General features: G+C 46.0%; 1 protein-coding gene across 2 annotated transcripts in view; it reads right to left on the bottom strand.

The window, feature by feature from the left end:
- The window catches only part of LOC147711410 (cGMP-dependent protein kinase 2-like), a 2,360,133-nt gene that overhangs the window by 1,562,967 nt on the left and 772,081 nt on the right, over nucleotides 1–25,085 (bottom strand). For both annotated transcript variants that reach the window (XM_086922130.1, XM_086922129.1), the window contains exon 4: nucleotides 17,831–17,944. In XM_086922130.1, the coding sequence (XP_086778256.1) occupies nucleotides 17,831–17,944 (114 nt within the window). The remainder of the gene's footprint in view (nucleotides 1–17,830; nucleotides 17,945–25,085) is intronic.

The raw sequence follows: 25,085 nt of genomic DNA, 5'->3' as shown, positions 1-25,085 counted from the left end.
TCACAAATCATTGTTTTAAAACATGCATAACATCAACATTGCCCACATTATTTGTAGCTCAACAATAGTAGTCCTTATTCCATAACAGCACGTTGTGACAGCGCCTTGAGCGAAAGCACTTTCGCAGCCACATCTAGCACCTCTCCTACAGCTTCTAGGCTAGACCATGCTGCCAAGTGTTGTAGGTAGCCATCGTGCATCTCCCATGCTGCAAGTGACATGTCCACCCACTGCTGACTCCATGCTTCCCCATAGCCTGCTCCCCGTGCCCCAGTCATAAGACATCTGAAGGGCATGTGCCTGAGCAGCTCCACAGTTGTCTATTGCGCTACTTCTGCTGCTCCTTTGTACTGTCCCCGCCATGCTGCCTGTGGTTTCACAACCTCAGGCAGTTCCCCCACCTGCTCACCTCCTGGTGCTCCCTGGCTGAATATTAATATCTCAAGAGCCCCCCAATGTCGAAGAGGAACAGGCCCATACCTACTTCTGACAATTGTACCCAGTCCGGATAAAGGTATTCTCACGTGTTGCGGTTAATGAGATGATGCCTCAAGCCACCCGAACCATTCTCCAAGCACAATTTGGACATGGTGATGCTCAACTTCTTCCTAGACCTTTCTACATTTGTGTTCCCTGGGACCCATTCAAACGAATCATGTACTGATCGGAAACCATGTGCCTGGCTTGGGCTCATCCTAGCAGGGCTACCACTATATTATGAAGACCCAGGTCCATTCCCAACCCAGACCCCGTCTGTTTCGTCATGCTCCAGCTATGGATCAATGAGCCCCATGCTCTACCCACCCGGAAGGTGGAACTTGTCTTAGGAGTTGTAACCCGAAACTCAGAGGTTGAGACCAGGTGAATGCATGACACTGCCTAGTTGAAATGTTAGATACGCAGGGAAAATACTCTTCTGCACGCTTGCCAACATGAGTGCCCGTGTATTAAACCGAAACTCCAAAAGATCGAGGTTCACATGCAAGCTTGCTCGCACTTAACACTCAGCTGTCAAGAGGAAGGAGAATTTGTTATATGCCCCTGTCTTTTACCTCTTCTGCCAGCATTCCTAAGAGTATACTTTGACCCAAGGGTAAAATAAGGTTACCTCCAATTTTGCCCTGCCAAGACAATATTTAGGGGAAAGGATTGAAACAAGGATGTGTTCTAGCACTATTTCAATTATATATGACTGATTTAAGGCTGGCACTGGAAGTTTCAATTCTCTTTGTTGCTGAACATGGGGGTCAAAAGCGGAATCTTCTGCAATATGAGGATGACACCGTAATAATCAGCAAGAAACTTGTTGGAGGACCAAGTTTCTTAAAGGTATTCTAACACTCACTGTAAGGAAAACCGTCCAAGAAACATTAAAGGGTAACTAGGCCTGTGAACTTTGGTTGCAAGCTATATAGATGAGATACCTTAAAGCTGGGGGCAACTAACTGGCATTATTCGGTATCAGTACCTAGGTGCATGGTTTTACAAATACAAATGGCAGTATTAATAACCATGTCATTGCCATTCAATAAATCCTTAGTGTGCTTTGACCATATGCTAACTGTATATGGAATATCTGTGCCACGTTTTTGCCAGTATTTTATTGCCTACCCTTACGTACGGAATGAGAGATTTTTGTTGTAAATTCCTACTAGGTTTGAGATAACTCACTGCAGGCCTATCGATTATAATTCCCCTTCTTGCTATCCCCAGCGCAATTGTGACTAGCATTCACCTGTGATATTACCCCGAATGTATTGGAGGACAATTTTCTCAGCATAATCCTGAAAGGTTATAAGGAAGGGAAACCTGGTGATTATTCCTTTCATAATTAATAGCACCCCACTTCTCAGTAAAGTTGCCTAAAGTTAATGGAATTACAATACTCTGCAAGGCAGGGAATTTTTGCTGATCTCCGAGTGACATTGTAACCTGAAGGGTGGTGGGTTTTGTTTATCTGTATTTGGAAAAGACCCACACTAGTGGCCATGAGTTACATGGTATGATTTGTGTATGGTTCCATGGGAATCATGCGGCTAACCAACTTCATCTCACTAACCTTAGATCAGTACTGAAATGCTGCTAAGAGCAACCTGCCACCCTCTATACTACCCCCTCACTGACTCACCCTTGGCAAGTGAGTCCAATATACCTGGCCCTGCCCTAGCCTGTCGTCCTGGCATGACTGCGCTGTCAACCATGAGTTCCCAAAGGTTCCAGCTACTTCCCCATGACCCACTACGTGATTTAATAGCCTTTTGCCCTGTCATGTGCTCACGTAATCGGTACTGGCCAGATGTAGGTACCCCTTGCCCTGTGATGGGACACTTTCCGACATGCAACTAACTCTGCTCTCTATTACCTGTCAGCAGGAGTTTGACCCTGCCTCTGACACAGCGTCTGCCAACTTCTCTTTACCCTCAAACTCTCATTAACTGATGTGGTCCTCCCATGAGCTGCAGCTGGGAATCTTGCAGTTCAGCGCACTCCAACTCTCGATTACTACCCACTCTTTAGCGTGTAACACACCTGGCTGAGTGGCGACCAGATGGCATTATTGACTCGCAGATTGCAGCCCGTGCCCGCCTGTGACGAGACAAATGCAGGGCTAACCACTTTAAAACATGACTCTGACACCTCAAAAGTTAATGGAATCTCCAAACTAACAGCCTGATTCATGTACATGCCGTTTTGCGTGTCCCTAATAGCAAATCATAGCGAATCGCTATTGAGGACACGCAAAACGGCATTCATGTAGGAATTGCTACTTAAATAGCGATTCCTACATGTTCTTTATTTGCGAGTAGCAATTTGCTACTCGCAAATACTCCCCAATCATTCCTATGGGCCAAGAGGCCCATTGGAATGAATGGGGATTTGCGAGTAGCAATTTGCTACTCGCAACTGAGATAGCGATTTTAAGGGTGCCAGGGGTGTCCAAAGGACGCCCTGTAGCACCCCTAAAATGCACTTTTGGACAGGTGTTGCGCACACCCATGTCCAAAGGACATGTGTGTGTGCTACATGCAACTTTGAATGATGCTTTTAAAAGCATTTTTCTGAGTTTTTGCTATTTACCGACAGGTCTGACCTGTCGGTAAATAGCGGCCCCAAAAGTCCAAAATCGCATTTTTGTTGTGTGTCATGAATAGCATTTGAGGAATCTCTATTAGAGATTCCTTAAATGCCATTCCACGCAAATATGCGAATTCTTACATAGCGATTTTTGCATTTGGTATCAGGAATACCAAATGCAAAAATCGCGCTCGCTAAGGGCCAGATTCTGAGAATCTGGCCCTTTGCGAGTGCGATTTACCTACATGAATCAGGCTGCAAAGTCCTTGCTGGTTTGTCACGTCAAAAGAGAAGAAAACCTAGTCTTTTCTTTACACACTGACCAGGTATTTGAAGGTTTAAAGAAAAAAGCAGAATACTCCCAATGTCAAATTATTAATACAATCCCAGGGGGAACAAAACATCCATGGAAGGATGCAACCTGGGAGCAAAAGTCTTGAAAAGCAATTGCGTGCAGAATTGCAGTACAACCTTTTTTACAACATCCGGATAACGAAGGACTGGGTAAAATCATAATGCTGTAATCTATACTCCGTTTGCATGCAGCTCTTTGATGACAAGGTAGTAGGTTACTGTTCTAAAGTGAGATTTTAATTTCTAGACTACCATCTGATGCAGATCACAAAGTGTATTAATGTAAATAAGTCAGTGGTAAATTAATGTAATTATTTAATTAATGTAAACAAGTCAGATCATCTGCATGGTACACGTTTTTTGCAACAGGCATATTAACCCTCCGCACAGCCTTACGCTGACTCAGTACATCCACAACGCAACTCCGCTCCCTCTCCACGAAGAACATTAATCACAGGAGCGTACTTTTTCTTATTTTTGCTTGAAAATTGCAGAGACCTGGAACGCGGCACGGCCGGGTGCTTTTAAAAATCATGGATACCCTTGCAAACACCCAATCCCACCGCCCTACAATCGGCCCTGGTTTCAGGTTTAAAATCTGTGATTTCCCCCGGGTGTTGTTTATCCACTGCAATGCTACCCTGCAAAAAAAGGCAATTGATGAAAACTACTGACACTGCTCTTGACTCGGACTAATTTGGTTTATGGTATTGTGGTGTAGCGCTCTAGTGTTATTATGACGTGACGCTGCAGGAGATGCTGGGAGCGCGAGGGGCCAAGTTCTGACACAGAGAGCTTGCTGTTTGTAATGACCCCGGCGCTCTCCCGGAGATTCAATAAAGTTAATAAAAGTATTTTCGTGTGCCGCCTAATTCTACAAGATGGTGATGTTTTTCAAAACCTGTTGGAAGATTTGGACAGTCACTACCAGCCTGTAGTCTGCACTGCCATAGACCGCTTTATTTTTTTCAATGGAAACAGACTGAAGCTGAATCTGTAGAAGACTATGTGGCAGCGTTTAAAAAGCTGGCGGTCACTTGCAAATTTGGCACCCTTCATGATGACTTAGTCCACAACCAGATAATTATGCACACTGTGAATACCAACATACAGGAAAAGTTGCGGGTCAGTGGTAATGCACCCCTCAACAAGATAATAGCCATGGTCAAAAAGGCTGAACTGTTAAACGTTGTGCGGCGGCGGCGAAAAAGGACAGTGCCAGCAAGGCCACAGTGTGCAGAGTGACGGACACCACATCCCACGATTGTAAAACTCCACCCACGGTTGCTTCAAAACACCACAGGAAGATCACACCCAAGGCAACCACACCCCACAAGGCATCCAGTGACCACAAGAACAGCTGCTACATGTTCAGCAGTCGCACACACGCTGCCAATGATATACGGTGTCCAGCCTTTAGGGCAAAATGCTCTTATTGTGGGGTAATGGGACATTTTGAGAAAGTGTGTAGATGTAAGCCTTGCATATCATTAGTTAAATGTGTCCTGCAGGATTCTGACACTGATGGGGTGGAGGGTGAGGATGAGGAGGACTGTGTTCTTTGCATTGATGACCAAATTTTCGCAATCGACTGTTCCAGAACAAAAAGCCTTCTTGTCGTTTGTCCATAGGGGGTGTGCAAGTATCCATGGTGGCAGACTCAGGGTCCCCATACACCATCATCCAACGCAATATATGGAAATAGGACTTTGCACACCCAATAGGCATCCATTCAGTTACCTTCACGGGAGAAAGGATCCCCATGGTAGGCTTCCACCCACTCCGTTTTGAGTTCAAGTGTAGAAACTCGAAAGGAATATGTACATAGCAGAAAAAGGTCCCTCAGTATTGGGATGGGCAGACCAAGGGTCGTTAGGGATTCAACTAAATCCCGGGGTAACCACGCAAGTACTCATGACAGACCATCCGCAAACATATGAGTGTGGTACATGGAAGACAGACTTTCCAGCCGTCTTCGGGGGCACCCTAGGCAAAGTCAGGAAGTTTACCCACAACATTTGTCTCAAAGAGGGAGCGAAGCCAGTAAGCCACAGGGTGAGAAACATCCAATTCATTCATTGTTAACTTTATTTCGGTCGAACGACCATAAAAGTACAAGTAAAATTCATACAAAAACACAGATCATTAAAACCATAAATAATGGACAAGTCAATATTAGACATAAAAATTGATTAAACTCATAGTTATCAAGAACTGGGAAATATAAAATTCATAATTAATCACAGGTTTTATACAAAGCTTTTCCTTCTGAACCACATGCCAAATAAAAAGCGAGATTTGGCAAAAACAATAGGGGGATGAGTTTCAGACATTAACCCCTTCAGCGCGGCGCGAATTTTCACGCTGTGCTGAAGGTTCTGTTGGGCCAACGGACTCATGACGGAACGGTTCCGTCATGAGCACAGGCCAACCCACGCTCATGACGGAACCGTTCCGTCATGAGCACCGAAGGGGTTGAAACCCTGCAAGCCTGAGTGCAGTGTCTAAACCCGAGGTTCCTGCATAACGGAATCAGCCAACATTTCCTTATAGTTTCATAAGCTGGGCAAAAAAGCATAACATGCGAAACATCTTCTCGTTTGTAGTTGCATGCCGGGCAGGCTACAGTTTCTGGTTTTGCTCATTTGCAAGTAAATGCCCTGAGTGGTAGACTGCCATACCGTAGCTCGATGTAAAGCTTCCTCGCGAGAGGTGGTTGAATTACATCTAAGAATTCCTCTAATCGTGATTCCATTTTTACTAGGAGGAACTCAACAGACAGCCTACCCAGGGTTGCTGATCTCTGTAGGGTTAGTGAGTTCTGCCCCCTCAACATATTTAAGAGTTCCGATTTAGATATACCCGGGCAACGCAACTCAGGAGTCTCCCAGAACTCAGGCAAACTTATCCGGGTACTAAGAGCCCTAATGTGAAACAACCGCGGGATATTTTTGCTTTTTAAAAGGGCCCAAACCTCCAGGAATTCCGCTCTATAGGGAGCCAGCTCTGAAACTGACCAGAGCCTCTTCCAATAGAGCATAGGCCGTGCAGCTACTAGCTCTTCTATTGACTCCAGCCCCAGATCAAGTTGCAGAGGAACACGTGGTGTGCTTAGTGGCAAGCCCAATAGATTCCTCATGAAGCTCTGCTCCACCCTCAGGAGATTAGATGTATTTTTATGGCCCCAAAGTTCAGCACCATATGTTGAGGCCATTCTGGCCTGAAGTCGGTAAATTGCAATAACCGGAGCTGCCGGTTTGAGGTCTGATATTCTATGGACTTTACTAATGCCCCCTGTTACTTCGGATAACCTAAGAGCTGACTTAGAAATTTGGGAACCCCAGTCAAAGTTTTCCGTTAAGGTAATACCAAGATAGACAAAAATCTTGACTCTTTTCAAGGGGATGCCATTTAGAATAGGGTTTGGGCGGGTCAGCTTCGGGGGATTGAAAATCATATACTTGGTCTTATCCAAGTTTATTTTCAATTCACGCAAAGCACAGAACGTTGCAAAACCTTCCAGAATTCGCTGGATGCCCGATGATGTTTTGGATAACAGCAAAGTGTCATCCGCAAACATCAGAGCTGGCACCCGTCCAGTAGCCAGCCTGGGGGCGTCATTGTCTGTTACACCATTTAAATGGTCAACTAGACCATTGATGTAGAGACAAAATAGCGTTGGGGCCAAGACGCACCCCTGGCGTACCCCCTTCAGAACAGAAAAACGTGCTAACAAATCTCCATGCCTCCCGCACCTAACTTGGGCATAGTTGCTACTATGAAATCTAATTAAAATATTCAAAAGATAGGGCGGGAGACCCAAGTCTGCTAGAACTTTCCACATCATTTCCCCTGGAACAAGGTCGAAAGCGGCCCGCAGGTCAACGAAAACAAGATAGAGGCTGCCACCCTCCACTCTTGCCAATTTTCCAAAATATAACCTGCAGCCAGAATATTTAGTCCAAAGTTGAAATGCTTGACCTAAACCCAGCCTGGAGTGTAGTCAGTATCTCATTTTCCTCCATTCACCCGTGGATCCTATCTAAGATGACCCTGCCCATTAGTTTTTGTGTTGTATCTATAAGGCTAATGGGCCTATAATTGGATGGAATTAGCGGACAACCTTTCTTGTAAATGGGAACGATCTCAGCTCCAAGCCAAGTACCTGGCGGGTAAGTCCCCTTAAGGATCGCATTAAATAGGACAACCAAATATGGTGTCCATATTTTAGGTTGGGAGCGAAGTAAATCGCCAGGCAATTTGTCTAGGCCAGGGGCCTTGTTAGAGAGTAGTCTTGCTATTGCAGACTCAACCTCCTTCAAAGTAATAACCTCGGTCCGTTCAAGATGGCACTCATCCCCAACATCCAGGGGGTCCTGCCGCTGTTCGCTGTCCAAGGTCCCCACCAATCGATACTCATGGCGGGGGCCTGAGGCGGGCGACAGAGGAGATACCAGCGCTTCCCCCAGAACCAAGTCTGTCACCCCCACCAATCTATGCCCCTGGAAGGGGTTGAGGCCTGAAAGGGGTGTGGTTTCCAGCTCTGAGTTAGCATGCAGCGCTCCAAAGTGTGATTCCCACACTGATGGTGCTATATTCGGGGCAAGAGCTGGGCCTCCCCCACTCACACAAGAGCTGACAATGGCCCAGAATGACTTAGAGTCCCTGCGTGAAAGTGCGGATCTGAGTTCCTCCCACCTATTTTCCTCCCAGTCCTTCTTTCCTCTAGTAATTGCCTTTTTATAGAGTAATCGTGATTTCTTGATACCTGTTTTATCTTTGGCTTTAATTGCTGAGAGGAGGTCTTTTTTTGCTTTCCTACAGGGGGCGTCATACCAGGGATGCGTCCTGTACAGATGTGATTTCCCCCCCCCACAGGGCAAAACACATCCGCAAGCCCGACGACCAGGTGCTTATGGATTTCCACAGCTCTACCCTGGGAACCTACATCCCCATATCATAAATCAGCGGTATGGCTATCTGGTATATTTCAGCAAGTTTACTGGGGGAGCCCTGAAGATGAGGCCATTTGACCCTGCGCCTGTTATTCGCTATCATAAGAGGCGGGATTCCGCCGTTGGATTCGGGAGCTGGATTTGTTAACCCAAAACTCCCAGGTTTAAGGGTTAAAACAAGGGCATTATGGTCGCTATCTTGTCTTGGGTGGACCCTAAATTCCAGCTGCCTATCCTAGTGTCTAGCTTCCATCATTATATAGTCAATCCCTAATCTGTTGAATGTAACTGACCCCGGTCTGTCAGGCTCAAACCTCCTATCACACGCCCGCAGATACGTTGTAAGGGAGAGTGATTTATTTGAAGGGCCAGTGGGGTCCACGCTCTGACAGGAGGGATCTGCGGGTCACGAAAATGCCAAAACTGATCCTCATCCTCCTGTTCACCCATATCTGCACTCACGAGGGTCTCGAACTGACAATTAAAATCTCCCCCAACTACTAGGGCGACCGAAGGATCAAGTGTCTGGATAAAGTGCTTTAATGCTTCAATTGTTTCAGATTCCTGCCCACTATTAAGTGGCCTTGAATACATATTTAGTATGGGCACCTGGGGCATGTTTTGAGAGGTTAGAAGTACACACTGGACATCTGGGGAATTAGTTTGTATTTGGACCGCCTGGGCGCCCATGGTGCGTACCCACCCATATTGTTAGGCCACCCGATGGTCTCCCCCTGCCCCTAGTTGTTGCCAGAATGTTGAAGGTAGCAAAACCAGGCCTTACACTTTCCTCCAATCCCCATATTTCCTGCATCAAGCAGATGTCGTGCATTGCCATGAAGGAGCCCCACTCGGCCAGGGGCAATTTATTTTTCATCCTGGCCACATTCCAAGACAATATTTTTATACTTCCATCCGCTAGCCCAGTACTAGTTGATCGTTTACCCTTGTCTGAATCAGATCCAATCCCACATATTAGAATCCTAGACTCTGATATCTTTTCCCTTACCTCGCCACTAGACAAGACCTCATTAGGGGCACAAACCCACACATGTTGCAATTTTTCCCTTGATTCCATCCGACCCTTAGTGGTCGAATATTGAACTGTTGTTAGGTTTTCAGGGATAGTGCTGACATCGTTGCCCTCCACTGTAACTGTTACAGTACCTAGACTACTAGCAGTTTGTGGTATAAAATTCTGAAAACTCCGAGCAGGGGTGCGGGTGTTAGGGGGGTGGCCCAGCCCGGCCTCCTCTGGCCTCTGACAGCCACAGAAGGTACCGCCCTTGTCCCGGGCTTAACCCGGAGCGACTCGCGCGCGATCCCGCGACGCGTGAGCGCAGCTGTGATTTATGCGCCTCCGGGCACGGTGAGGGCGTAGGCGGCTCCCGCCGCTGAGAATGCTGGGGCTTATAGTTTCCCTACTCCCTGCTCACCTCGCTACGATGCTGTGGACCGAGGCGGCGGGAGGGGACCAACACAGGCAGCGGCCGGGCAGAAAAACGTGCAGGCAGAAGCTCCAACTTCCAAGGTAAGTGGTCCATGCTGTTAAGAGGCAAGACCCCGCTCCACTGGGGCCCAGCTGTGATTTATGCGCCTCCGGGCGCGGTGAGGGCGTAGGCAGCTTCTGCCGCTGAGAATGCTGGAGGTTGTAGTTTCCCTACTCCCTCGCTACGATACTGTGGACCGAGGGGGCGGGAGGGGACCAACACGGGCAGCGGCAGGGCAAAAAAACATGCAGGCAGCAGCTCCAACCTCCAAAGTAAGTGTCCCACGCTGTTAAGCGGCAGGAACCCTGCTCCACCGGGGCCCAGCTGTGATTTATGCGCCTCTGGGCGCGGTGAGGGCGTAGGCGGCTTCCGCTGCTGAGAATGCTGGGGGTTGTAGTTTCCCCACTCCCTGCTCGCCTCGCTACGATGCTGTGGACCGAGGCGGCGGGAGGGGACCAACACGGGCAGCGGCAGGGCAGAAAACGTGCAGGCAGCAGCTCAAACCACCAAGGTAAGTGTCCCACACTGTTAAGAGGCAAGACCCCCCATCCATCCATCCAATTGAACTGCAGGGAAGCAGTGCAGCAGGAGCTACAGTGCCTTGAAGACAATGGGGTAATCGAACCAATAGAGAGTGCAGAGTGGTTAGCGCCATTGGTAGTCGCATGCAACCCCAATGGAAAGGTGCACCTCTGCATGGACCTTAGGGAACTCAATAAAAACATCTTAGTGGACAAATTCCCACTGCCCAAAATTAATGAAATGTTGGCCCAGACCAAAGACATCAAATGGTTCTCCACGGTGGACCTCACATTGGCGTACCATCAAATCTCGCTACAACCCGCCTGCAGGAAACTGACATCCTTCATCACACCATTCGGATGCTACAGGTTCCAGCGGATGCCCTTTGGATTGGCATCCACTGCAGCAGTGTTTCAAAAGCTGATGCACAAGTTATTTAACCCCTTCCTTGCTCATGACAAGGCCAGCTCGTCATGAGGCACGGTTGAGCTGTGCTTATGACGAGTTGACCTTTTCATGAACAAAGGGAAAGCTTAGAAAGCAGCACAGGAGGGGAAAACCCCCTAGCAGCCAAGGTGTTAAAGACATCAGTGGAGTGCAATACTTCCAGGATGACATCCTAATCATGGGAAAAACCAATTCAGACCATGACACGAAGCTTTCTTCAGTACTACATATACTATCACAGAACGGCCTTACAGCAGAGTGGAAAAAGTGCAAATTCGGCCTCCGCACAGTCACATACTTGGGTCATGAAATATGCGACAAAGGAATAGCGCCCCAACTGTGCCAACGTGGAAGCAATCAAGTCGGCACCTACACCCCAGAACAAGGAAGAAGTCCGTTCATTCCTGGGAGTGGCCGAATTCTACAGTAAATTCATAAAAAATGTTGCCACCAAAACGCACCATCTACGCCAGATACTGAAAGAGAAGAACGCTTTTGCCTGGTCCGCCGCCTCCAATGAGGAATTTCTGCAAATCAAAGACGATATTTGCGCGGCTGTGTCTCTACACCGCTTTGACCAAACTGCACTTTCCATCTTCACTACTGACGCCAGTGGCGGAGGCTTTAGAGCGGCCCTGGCACAGAGGTCCACGGACGGTGTGGTAACAACCATCAGTTTCACGTCTCGCTCCTTCTCCCCCAATGACGAGAAATTTAGCGTCATCAAGAAGGAGATGCTGGCAGCAATCTGGGCGATGGAAACATTTTGTCAGTTCCTCTGGGGTTCCAAGTTTCTGCTCAGAATGGATCACAAGCCACTAGTTAAAGTACTTACGTCCAGTGAACACACCAGTGCCACTCCATTCATTGCAAAAATGACACTCAGGCTGCTGGACTACGTATATGATGTAGAATACCTACCGGGCAACAGGAACAAAGTGTCTGACTATCTCAGTAGATCTGCGGCCCTGGAAGAGGCGCCTGAGCGCACAGAATGGGATGAGAATACGATAGCTTTCCAAGATGACCAAGAGGAAGTCATAAGTGCACAAGACTGGAAGGCGGTGTACGAAAAGGACCCCTATCTCAGAACCGTCAAAAGATTCATCACGCAGGGGTGGCCAGAGAAGAAGCACTTGGACACTGATCTGCGGAAATTCTGGGAAGTCCGGGAAGGATTGTCCATAGGGGACAATGCCATATTCCTCCTGCAAGTAGACAAAGAAATCCCTCCACAACAATTGGTGGAACACCTGCTTATGATCTTGCACGAGGGTCACCTAGGTATCGTTAAGACTAAACGGCGTACTGGTGGCCTGCAGTGGACAGCCAAGTGGAGAGGCACGTAAGGGCCTGCGAGCCATGCAGCAACGTGGACAAAGCGCAAACCATGCTAGGACCACCCTTGGGGAACTTCACAAACCCCGCCAGCCCATGGGAAGAATTGTCGGTGCACATTCTAGGCCCTATTCTGGATGCGAGGAGCGTTCCCAAGTACGCTATCGTCCGGATAGACCGAGATTCCAAGTGGCCGGAAGTTGACCTATGTGAAAAAAGACACAGAAAGGACTCTGGCGTTCCTCTCAGCCACCTTTTTGAGAGAGGGAATACCGAAAGTCATTACGTGCGACAACGGCCCACAGTTCATTCATTCATAGAACGGAATGGCATTGTGACCAAGCACACCCCGGTGTATCATTCTGCTAGAAATGGTCTCGCAGAGAGATTTAACCGGGTGATCATGGGATCAGTGCAGGCTGCCATCAACGTTGGCAAGATTTGGGAGACGGAAATCAGACACACGGTGTGGGCCTACTGCATTACTCCCACAAGACAGGATATAGTCCGTTTAAGATTTTATGGGGCCGAGATCCGTTTACAAGAGACACCACTGCATGGATGATCCTTACACTACAGAGCAAATGGTTCCCAGCAGTGGTGCGCAGCAACTTAGAGAGGGCCCGGAAAATCTACATGGACCACTACAACAAACAGCACAATGTAAAAGAAGTGACATTGGAAAGAGGTGAGTTGGTCCGGGTGAAGTTAGCAGAATTACGGAAAAAAGGCGACAGCAAGTTGAGCGCCCCTCTGCATGTCAAGGAAACCACTTCACGATCTGCTTCATTACGTGACGGCAAAGTATGGTCCCTCAGCAGAATGGCCAGGTGCAATAAAGTAATTGGATGGGACAAGACAGGAGCCGTATCACAAAAGGGAAACACTAGTTCGGGACTGGACGATGAAGCGCATGGATAGGAGACAGACACTCAGAGAAGCGGTTCAACAGATGTCAGAGAAGAAGAGACAGAGAATACACCGGAACATAGAAATCCGGAAGCCACATGTCAAAGCAGACCACAAGAGAACTAAGGTACTGGAGAATCAGACACCAGACAACAAACCTCCACAATTTCAATAAGTGACCAGCATGGAAACACAAGTGAAACCAGAACACACATGAGGGAGACACAAGTAACGCAAACACCCTCTACTCGCACATGCATGGGCTTAGCAGTGGTATTACCCAAAAGATACAGGGAGTACAATATGAAATCATAATATACTTCCTCCTTTATACCCTGCCCTCCCCACCACCGTTATTAGCAGCGAGCCTGTATATTGCCGCTCACAATTGTCAGGGATCCCCTTCTTGCCTTCCTTCTGTTGTTACGGTTTCTTTATTGTGATGTGTCAAAGGGGGGAGATATGTGGTGTAGCGCTCTAGTATTATTATGACGTGACGCTGCAGGGGATGCTGGGAGCGCGAGGGGCGGAGTTCTAACACAGATAGCTCGTTCTCCCGGAGATTCAATAAAGTTAATAAAAGTATTTTTGTGTGCCGCATATCTTTGACCCCACCAGTATAACTCTACAGGTATGCCTAAATAAAAGGCTGGAACTGCTGGAATAGGCTCAGTGTTACTGCTTGATTATTTATTCTTGAAGGCTCTGAAAGTCCGATAAGAGAAGATGCCTTAAATTTTCTCTCACATGATACATGATAAGGTGTGTGTAAACTCTATGCAGAACTCCTGCCAAATCACTCCTCCCCCCGGCGGTGCCATCCTTTTGGAGGACTGTGTAAATAACAAAATTGTGGAGACAAAATAACGCCCTTTTAGCTGGTGGCACGCCCACGGAAGTCCCCCACAGATTTGTCACTTTAAACCATGCAGACCAATCAGCGCCCAGCATTTCACCAAACTCAGCTGCTTGCTTCCTGCTCTCAATAGGGGTTTGTCTCTGGCACTTTTCTGGTCAGGCTGCGCTTCTCCGGGCAGCGTTCTTTCTCACATTAAAATGTTGCTTAGCAACGCAGACGCGATTCTGTAGAACCTCAAAGAACTGCCGCTATTTTAAAACCAGGTAAAATGGTCTCTCATTATGACAAAAACGGAGTGACTGTGCTAGATCAGAAGACACTTCAAGGCTTAATATTATGGGCAGAGGCTGCCTCAGAGGGGGTGGTATCAGCCGAACAGGGAAACAAGCATTTGCAATGCAATAGGTCTCTCATTTACAAGTTTAGCTATTGGCAATGTAAATGACAATGCCTTTTATTTATTATGTATGTATTTTTTCAAAAAACAAAAAAAGGGGGCACTGTCATTTACAATGCCAAAAGCTTGAACACTTGGAAATGTGCAGGCACGAGTCAGGGGTATGCACGCAGGTACTCGGCGTCCACCCACTATTTTCACAGGGTGGATGCCGCCCCCCCCCTGTCAAGAAGTTGGGCACCACAGAAATATTATGTTGAACTTGTCCCAGTGTAAGACACCGCACACGTTTAGCAGCGCCTGCACGTTTTTTTATTTTATTGATAACGTTTTATTAAGCCAGAGCTAGACCTGTGGGTATCAGAGCACTTTAAATACACAAAGGAAAAGTATGGGGGTCTTTCTTGAATGAACATCAGTGCACCATCACTCAGCCTCAGCTGCTGAAGCAACGATGAAGTAACATTTTGAATAGATAAAGGCACTCTCCAGCACTTCTAATGGAACTTCTGGTGTAGTATTAGGGGAAGTCTATTAGAACATACCAATGAATATGACTGGCTAAATGCCTGTCATCCACAATTTAAAAAGAATTATTAATAGACAAAGACAGAGGAGTAAAAGTCTTTCTTCTAGCCCAAATCTTTTTTAGAAATGGAAATCTCAGAAGAAGTAATCTAAACTTTTAACTATGAACTCTTTCTAATCTATGAGAATAACAGCCCTTGAGAGCACATACTAACCTCTGGTACTTTCCATAATATTCTAGTACCAGAAAATAGTGAAGGTTGGCTGACTAATTATAACTGTAAAACCATACCCCATCGATTCACCCAAATGTGCAATGTACGTGCTAAGATATACAATACTAGCGTACCGCTGATCTGCAGTTTACTACCGGACAATAAATTCTTAACATATACCAAAATTCTTATCAATAGTAAAAGAAAAATTGCATAACATTACAGGTAATGAGAATGCATAAAGATAAAAGCAAAGACAAAATAACTATAAATCCTGTGAGGGGAGAATGACATAGGTGGTTTACACAGTCAGATGATCACCATCCTTGAGGGTCAGAGTGAGGGGGGAGTCCGCTTTCCTTTTCCAGCAGCAACTTGCAGGAAGCAAGGGGGCTTTTTTATACCTCCAAGCTGGGCCAATGTTAATGGGCCACTAGGCCTCCTTTTTTCCCTTAATATCTTGACTGGTAGGGGCCTGGAACCTCACACTTAAATGTAAATGCCACAGATGGAAACAAAAGGCACACAGCTTTTTTATCTCTTCACAGGTACTTAAGAGAGGCATGATTTGGCCTTTGTTCTGACCCTGTATATAAGTGCAGACACCTTAAGACTCTCTGGTGGGGTGGTCTGTCCCAGTATTTACATAAATAATTTAAATAGCACTATTTTGTTTCTTTTATAGCGCTATTTCGTGACGTCATATGCTGTGACGGCAAGTGTCATGATGTCACTTGCATAGTGACTAACTTGGTCAATCCTCCCACTTATTTTTTTAGGACTTGTGCCCTGGAAAACTGAGACCTATTGCATTGCATATGCGTTAGGGGGGAACGTGTCCTGCCTTTTTTACTGCCGGATATAGCAGGTAGGACAAAGCTCTTGGAGAATATAGTGCTGGACGGCTGAAATTAAAGCCTACCGAGCAGCAACACACATAACAGGGGGATGTCCTCATGGGAGGTTACAAAGGCACTCACGTTGGATCCGGCTTTTACGGGTCGACAAGCATTTACTTCCAGTTGGGGTCATACTGGTTGGTGCATGATTTCATTTTAAAACTTCAAGGGTAAAAAATGTGCACGAGTCAAAGAGTTTCTCATTTGGTTAGGATTGTGGCAAGGAAGAAGGCTGAGGTAGATAATGGTGCACTACGCTGATACGGGGTGGCATCCTGCAAAATGATTCAGTGAAACCAGAGAGCATGCCTTCTGGCCCTTGCAGTAGAAGGAAGATGGCTGAGTACAGCGGTCGCAGAGAAGTTCTCTTCAACTCGTCAATGTGTCTGGGCTTCCAGAACTTTCCATAATTCTTTAGGGGAAATGTGGTGACAGAAATGACATCGACTGCTCATTGTTCGACATCTCTACAATGAAAAGATTGCTGCTTTGTCCAATGTATTTTAAAGCAAATGTCCAGTCAAAAAATGTCTTTTTTGTGTGTTTCTGAGTTTTGAATAATTTATTTCCTATACTTCCAGCAGATCAATAAAGGACTCACGTTGCACCTGATAATAATATCGTTTTCATCTTTTTACATATGATAAAAAATATCAAAACAGTTGTTGGGCATCATATAGAAATCGTGGTCTCTCACATATGTCAAAGGTCAAATCTCACTCTATCGGCATAAAATATCAGGCAACTAACAAATACAGAACAAATTACCACATCAGATCAGCTTGCAAGATAAGAGATAAGCTTTGATTGCTGCCCTTGGACTGAAAAGCAATAGAGGAAGTTTCTTTAGTTGCATTTAATAAGGTATATTAAGAAAACAACCAAAACATTTTTTGACCTGGACTATTGCACCAGCATGCAGCAATAAATATCTTCTATCTGACTCCGCTATATCAAGGGCCAGATTTACTAAAGGACTGCATTTCCCTTGAGTTTACGCAAGGTTATGCAAGGGCAATGCAATGCTTAAGTGAGATTTGTCAAGTCACACCACCTTGCGTGGCCCTGTGTGGCTTTGTAAATCCAGAGTAACGCAAGGCAGCACAGGTTACTCTGCGCTTGAAAAGGCGTTACATGGGTGAGGAGTGGGTGTTTCCACGCATCCATCCATGCTTTTTGCCACATTCCAAGATTTTCTAAGAGTGGGAAACATGGGAATGCCCCAAAATTATACGTGTTTCCGATAGAGGTGCATTAAGGAGAAAAATCTTTATTTCACATCATTGTCTCCTCTTTCTAAGTGTGCTGTTTTCTGCAGATCACTTGGAAAGAGGTAAACACCTCTAAGAATTGTTTTTATGCAGGTGTCCCTTTCTGCACAAAACAATCCCCCCTGCAGCACTGGCTCCCTTGCACTGTGGCGCAAGGGTGACTGCATTGGTGCTAGGCAGCACACAGTGCACCAGCGCAGGGAAAGAGCAGGGATACACCAAATCTTAATAGATATGGCACATTCCTTTCCTCTCCATTTGGTGCTACAGCAAACACATGATGGGCGGAATGCTGACAATGCAAACATTCTCCTCCAGTCAAAAGATCTGGGTTAAATCCATAAGGCTCTGCTGCATTCTCTATCTCTCTTTCTTTATCACTTTCTCTTGCTTAGCTCTCCTCTCTCTTTCCATTTCATTCCATGTTTCTTGAGTCACTGTAGGAATGATTATTAATAATGGCATGCAACCTATTACCATGCATCTACTTAGCAGCTTGTTCAATAATGTGACCAATGCATATGTGTAGGAAAATACCTCACACAAACAGGTATAATAAATCGCATCTTACCTTTAACTGTGGCTGTTCTTTTGCAGTTGTATAGAATAGCAAGTTCTCCAAATGCAGTCCCAGGATGCATCTGTCCCAGGAGCCTGCTGTTCTGGATCACATTCAGCAAGCCCTCTGTGGATACAAGAACACTTGCATGAGTGAGCAGACTAAGTGCCTCAAAGCCGTCAACGTAATCTTATATTCAAAGTTATGGCATTTTGCTATCCCTCTTTAACCATTGGCTATTAAAATATACTCTCATTCGGCTTCTTCCCACCACAGTCCACAATATAGGTTTAGGAATACATATATCCTCATTGCAAGTGAAAGAGGACTGATCAAAGAACATCATAGTAGGAGAAAGAGGACTGTTCGAACTTCTGCAGCGGCCATCTTGGCATGATCATACGATTAACAGCTTTCTCAATCCATTCTACTAAATGAGACCTGGTAATCCCCACTGAACAATGGATGGCCTATTTCTATTTGTTGGATTTAATTTTACCTTTACTATACTGTGGATCCCTTAAGTTGGGGTTAGTCATCACAGCACTAAAGCACTTTCTTTAGGTAGGCCCAGCTTATAGGGCAGGCCTTTTATAGGATCTTCTACCTACATACTTCAGTACTCTTAACAGACCTTTTGGGCGAGCATTTCCCCTTTCTCCCCATTATGGCTGGGCCCGACCTGACCCCAACGGGAGACAACTCCTACACCGTTGTATGTATGTATTGGCATTTATATAGCGCACTACTTACCCGTAGGGTCCCAAGGCGCTTCGACCGCTGCGAAACCCTTCCTGGCTTCCCTGAGAGATGGTCCCTTAATGGGTATCTCCAGGGTGAGACCAGGCATCCCCGGCGGTCTGGTGGGGCCGTTAGTGAAGATAAGGCAAGCTAATGCCCAGAGTTGCCGAGTGTGATCGCTGATCAGAGTGGGCACCGAGGCGAGAGAATTATCGAGTCCGCTGACCCTGGTCCATAAACCTGCCGCGCCGGGAATCAAACCCTGGTCTCAGGCCGTCCTCTGCTCTCGGGTCTGCCGCCTCTAACCAATCTCTCTCCAAAACCGCCGCTAAATCCTTCAAACATCCTGAAAAGTCATCCTGAGACCCTAGTCTCCAACCTGCGATCCAGCGCAGACAAGGGCACAGTCATCAATGACCTAATCTTCTACTCAAGGAGAACATCCCAATAGCGCATAGCCTTCTCGTACCTCCCTAAGGTACACAAAACCAGTAACATTCCATACAGCAATAAACTCACGATCGCACCATCCTCAAACCTGCGTGCTGACCTCACCATCACTGTACACAAAAACTGCATCATCCTGATCCAAGCTCCAACAAAAGACCTCAATAAATTTGCGGACCTCTACACTCTCCTTAAAAAATATATGCACGTCCCTCCTCTGTCCACGCTCCCCCGCACCTTCCCTCGCCCAATCCGCCAAGGGAGCCTAGCCTTTCACCAACCATCCATGATAGGGCTCCTGACACAGGTCGAACTAGCCCCTCTACCAAGCCTCCAGCGCATGTCAACCGCAGTGTGCCCATACCACTGACCTCCAGCCTGCGAGCTCTTCCCTCTCCTAGGTCCACTGAAACACCCACTAGGGCTCTCATCTCTAGCCGACCTAGCCCTCTACCATGCCACCAGCACATGCCATCAGAAGCATCCCCAAACCTTCAACCCCCTGCCCGCAAAAACCTCCCTCACATATGGATATTGAAACCCCAGCAAGGGCTCATGACTCTGGTCCACCTAGCTTCACTACTAGGCCAACAGCACACTCCATCAGAATTGCTCCCATACCATCGGCCCCCTGCCCGCAAGAGCATCCTTCCTATAGGGATATTAATACTCTCCACCGCAGAGCTACCAAACAAACCTTGAGCATCCACAACTCCATTGTGGACCAAAAGAATTTCCTGCACCTCACTGAACTCTCTCTCTTGAATCTCAGGCTCTCTCAGAACTCTACTCCCCTGTCTTACTCCGAGCCCCTTCTCCACCCATTACTGTTATCCCTGAGACACCTGCGCCCTCGCCCCTACTCACGACACACACTCTGACCCCCCTCTATCCAGACTCCTAATTAACTGCTGCTCAGTGGTAAAGCATGCCTCTGATGTCGCTGCTCTCATCCCGAGCCAAGACTCGGACTTAGCGATCTTGACTGAATCTTGGCTAAATGAATCCTCATCGCCCTGCCTAGACTTCTTATTCCCGCCCAACTATGACATTAAAAGGCTGAACAGGCAATCAAAGAAAAAGGGGGAGGCATTGCCTGCATCTACCGCTCTAACCTCCTTGTCACTGAACTTCTGTCTGATCCTACAGACTCCTACAAATACCTTGCATTCTCCATTTGCAGCAACACCAACCCACTGTGCAGACTGCACATCTTTTACCACCCCCAGGCATAAATGGCACTTTCCCTGACTACCTCATGGAAATCATCACGGCCAAGGCCTCCCACAACTCCAATGACATTTTCCTTGGCGACTTCAACTTGCACTGGAATGGCCCCAAGGACCCTCAGGTCCATCAGAGACTTCTTGGCCTACCAAGCCTTTACCCAAGCCTGGTCTCTCCCCACTCACTCGAAAGGCGCCACTCTAGACTGGATCATCGCCAAGGAATCTGCGGGCAAACTCATCTCCATAGATCCATGCGATTGGTCTGACCACCATGCTATCACCTTCCATCTACCTGGCACCTACAAGACATGGACACCACAACCCGTGATTCCCAAACAATAGGTTAGAGACAGCAAGAACCTTGATCATGAGAAATTGGCTGCTCGCTGTGAAACTGAACTCTCCACCCATTTTACCACAATCAACAACCTCACCGAACATTATTCCACAACTATATCCAACATTCTCGATGACCTTGCTCCGCTAAAACAAAAAAAAACCACATCAACGATAAGAACGCCTGGTTCAACGGATCCCTCAACAAAGAAAGGAGAGCCCTCCGGCAGATAGAACGGAACTGGAAACAGCACCCATCTGTAGCCCATCTCAAACTTCTCCACCAGGCCAGAAATGCATACAATAAGAAAATCCTCAACTCTAAAAAATAATTCTTCAGAACAGAACTGGAGAACGCCAAGAATAGACTTTGCAAGCTATTCGATTTGGTCAAACATCAATCCAACAAACTGTCAAAAACCTCCAAAGAAATCCCTTTATCTCTAAAATCATGCGAGGAATTTTTCTCCTTATTCTGTGACAAAATCTCTGCTCTAGGAAAGGAACACAAGTCCGCTACCTACTCCAAATCTCCGCCGGCTCCACCTCTTCACTCCGTGATGCCCACCCAGATTTCACCCAAAAACCAAGCGCACTGTTGCAACTTCAAAGTCTATGCCGAACACTCTGTCTCGAAAATTCTATCCTCCTTAAACCCTAACAACCACTTCAATGAACCTCTCCCATCTAACTGCTTAGCCGCCGCCTCTCAGGCTATCATCCCTTCTTGGACTGCAATAATCAACACTTCCCTCCTACAGGGATCGACACCTTTTAAGATGTTCCCATCTTAAAAAACATACGCTAGATCCTGCTACCCCTGACAACTACAGACCTATTTCTAACATCTCACTCCTAGCTAAAGTTCTGGAGAAATGGGTGCAACAGCAGTTGTGCCTACACATCACTAACTTCCACCTAGTAGACAAATTCCAATATGGGTTCAGGCCCTCCAAGCCCTTGACCAAGGCAAAACCTGTCTCCTAATCCTCCTAGACCTATCCATGGGCTTCTATACTGTTAACCACAAACACTCCTTAAACGCCTCAAACTCAGGATGGGCCTGGATGGCACAGTTCTTGAATGGTTTAGGTCCTTCCTCCAGAACTGCTCACAGAGAGTCCTGATCAACGGCAACCTATCCGCTCCCTCTCCGATCACGGTTGGAGTCCCCCAAGGATCAACTCTATCCCCTACACTCTTCAATCTTTACCCTGAATCACTCTCTCGAGGTGCTATGCACCGCCAATATCTCCTACCACATATATGCTGACAACACACAGATCTACATTAAAATCACTTCTCCCGAGGACTTGCTCTTTTTGACTGAGGCCTTGAAGCTAACTGTTCACTGGCTCAACTCTAACCAGCTCAAACTAAACACAAAGAAAACTGAGTTCCTTCTAATCTCACCACCAAAAACCAATCGAGACATTCAAGAATGGGATCAAGGCTATCACAGGGCTAAACTGCTCTCCTACCATTGTGGACTGTGCTAAATCCCTTGGAATTACCCTAGACGGCAGCCTGAACATCGATACCTGTACGTTGCGGGACTAGAGGAGACAGAGTTTCGATTGGCGGGCTCTCCGAAGACTAGGGTCATAGCACAGCTCTTGTGCACCCTATCTTTACATATCAAAAGGGCATATCCTAGCCCTCGAATATTCTTTGTTTATATAGCATACGATTTAAGATAACGTCCTTAAAATTAATTTTTCTGAACAAGGACACTGTGTTTCCGCAATAAGCTTGACAACTTCAGAAACTGAAACCTGGGATCTGGCCATTCTCTTCTAGGACCCAACCTGAGACCTACTGAATTCTCATGTGGATCAGACATATGACTTCTTGAAATCTTGATGCCTTTCATATAACGATACTTTGGAATCTCTTAACATTTTAGATTTCACGCTGTTCCTCACCTAGAATAGCGGGAGAATTAAGAATTAAAGCCTTGAAGAAGTTACAGTGAGTAACGAAACACGTGTCTGCTGCCATCATCTCTTTGACACCAAGGGAAACATCAGGAACATACATTCAATCTGTTCAAATATTGTTTGTGTCTCTACACTGGACTGATATGTCATTAGTGCAAAGTGGAGCATTGTTATCAGACACTTAAAAATCTTCATGAAAGATCCAAGAAATTTCTTGTATGATTAAGATTGATTTGCGGTCGTGAGCAGATTTGAGAAAATATTTTGTGTATTGCATTTTCTTTTACCTATTTGTCTAGACTAAAATAAGTACGTCTGGAGTGCCGAGGCACAGTGTCTTCTAGTAGCCTGAACATGTGTGGCCATATCAACTCGATGGCTCAAACTGCTAGATTTCACCTGAGCTAACTTAGAAACCTGAAACCTTTCCTCGACACTCCCGACCTAAAAACGGCAATTCAGACACTAGTCATCTCCAGACTAGAATATGGATGCTCTACCCTCGCAGGTCTACCCAAGAACTCTCCGGCCCCTTTGAAAGCCTGCCTGAATGCCGCCGCCAGACTCCTAACTGGTTCGAAGAAATTCAACCACATCTCACCCCAACTTAAAGCTCTGAATTGGCTTCCTCTTGAGGCCAGAATCCAATTTAAGCTGGCTTGCATCACTCACAAGGCCCTTTATTCCAAGATCCCTGCATTTCTTGCCCAGAAACTCGTGATATCCAAAAGAGCCAGAAACTACTGGTCCGCCAGAGACCTTTTGCTCCAACCCGCATGCTTCAGAAAAAAAAAAGTACAATCGGGCCTTTTTCTGGAGCTGCCCCAAGAATATGGAACTCACTCCCGTTCGCCATCAGAAGACTATCGTCTTTGGCGTGCTTCAAAAAGGAGGCCCAAACGTTCCTAATGGGCAAATTCCTCTCCTAACGCTCACATTACAATCACCTCTGCGACCTAGTTCCACCTACCACTACAGCATTTCCCGGCTCTTCCGGGCATCCCACCCGGGATTTGAGACTGCTTTTTTTTCTTGTTCAATGTATCCACTTGTTCTGATCCCAAATGTATCCTGGTATTGAGACTGCTTGATGTTCCTATAAATTGTTTCTACCTGTCTTTGTCCCAATGGCTCCCTCCCCTCCTAAGTCTTTTGTATACCACCAGTCAATCCTGTAAAGCACTCTGATACCCTCACAGGTCTGGGTCCCGCTCTATAAAACACAAAAATAAATAATAAATAAGTAAATAAATATACTGGGAGTTACTGTACACATGTGTATCAACCAGACCGAGGTACAGATGTCCTTGGTGGAAAGAGGCTGCAGCTGTTTCACTTCAGCCAATGTCATTGCTTACTGACAATGTAAACAAGAGAAAGGTGTTGTAGCGCTTTTACGCCTCTTTACTTGGTCCTCTGATGGAGCATGAATTGTGCAGAGAGGGATCGGATATAGGGGATCCAATCTAGTTATCCAGTGAGGACCAGGAATTGAATAACTGACCACAAACTCATAACATAACAATACTAATTATGTATATAATTCTCAAAACTACGCTATACAAATATAGAAATATCACAGCTGGACCAAATCTCCTGAACAAATTCAGTCAAACTAAAATCTTGCAAACCAATAATTCAGTTAGAGCTATACAGAATAGTAGCATTAGTATCTGTTGACCAGAGACCTGTCTATTAGAATTTTCATCCCTCATTGATACTAAACTGAAATGCACAATCAATTATTGGAGACGAGTCATGGAGAGACAGAAACAGTATTTAGTTAAAGTTTGATTTTTATCAGTAAGTTAAGAAGAGAATATGCATATAAGAATTTTGGAAAGGACATGAATCATGTCAACTTAAAGGTTCTTCCCCAAGAGGGAATGAGTCTAGGAACAGTGCACACAGTTACACGCCAGCCAAAGCAAAGACAAGAGAGTCCACAAAGAAACAAATTATGTGTCTCTTAGTCGGCAAAAGTGCAAGATTCTCCTCGTCTCTTCTTCACACAATGTATAATATAACCCTCAAGTTCTAGGGTGACACCTTCTGGGCCACCTCATCTGGTCAGATCACTCAGTCGGTTGGTCAGTTTGTACAGGGTGATTGTCATGCAACATAAATAAGATACCTATTATAGCAAATAGGTGGTAATCATCATGTAAGCTGTTGAACCATCCAGTGTGTGTACTTTGAACAATAGTTCTTTAGAAAAATGGGTATGGACAAGTACAAGAGGACAGTTTCTCATGGCAGATGTTCACAAAGTAGCAAATTTGTAGCAAACAGTCCTAGTTTGTGCATTGGTACTCTCCCTATGAGACATATTTTCTGATACTTAGATAAAAAATGCCATTGGTACACCACAATAATAATGGTAAATGGTTAATGGTAAAATCACTTTTATGTGGTTTGTGAACCAACACTATTGAAAGATGGCGTCCACAAGCCAATAAATGCTGGTAGTATTGGAGGATAGATAGCGACTGAGGCGCTCCGTCATATTTTAACCCGGGGCTTATGAAAGTGGATTTTATTAATGTTATAATAGCTCTGCTTACAAGAATTTAA

This window comes from Lissotriton vulgaris, chromosome 5, assembly GCF_964263255.1.
Source record: "Lissotriton vulgaris chromosome 5, aLisVul1.2, whole genome shotgun sequence".
Taxonomy (NCBI): Eukaryota; Metazoa; Chordata; class Amphibia; order Caudata; family Salamandridae; genus Lissotriton; species Lissotriton vulgaris.
The sequence above is the reverse complement of the archived record's forward strand: the minus strand, read 5'-3'. Positions and strand labels throughout refer to the sequence as shown.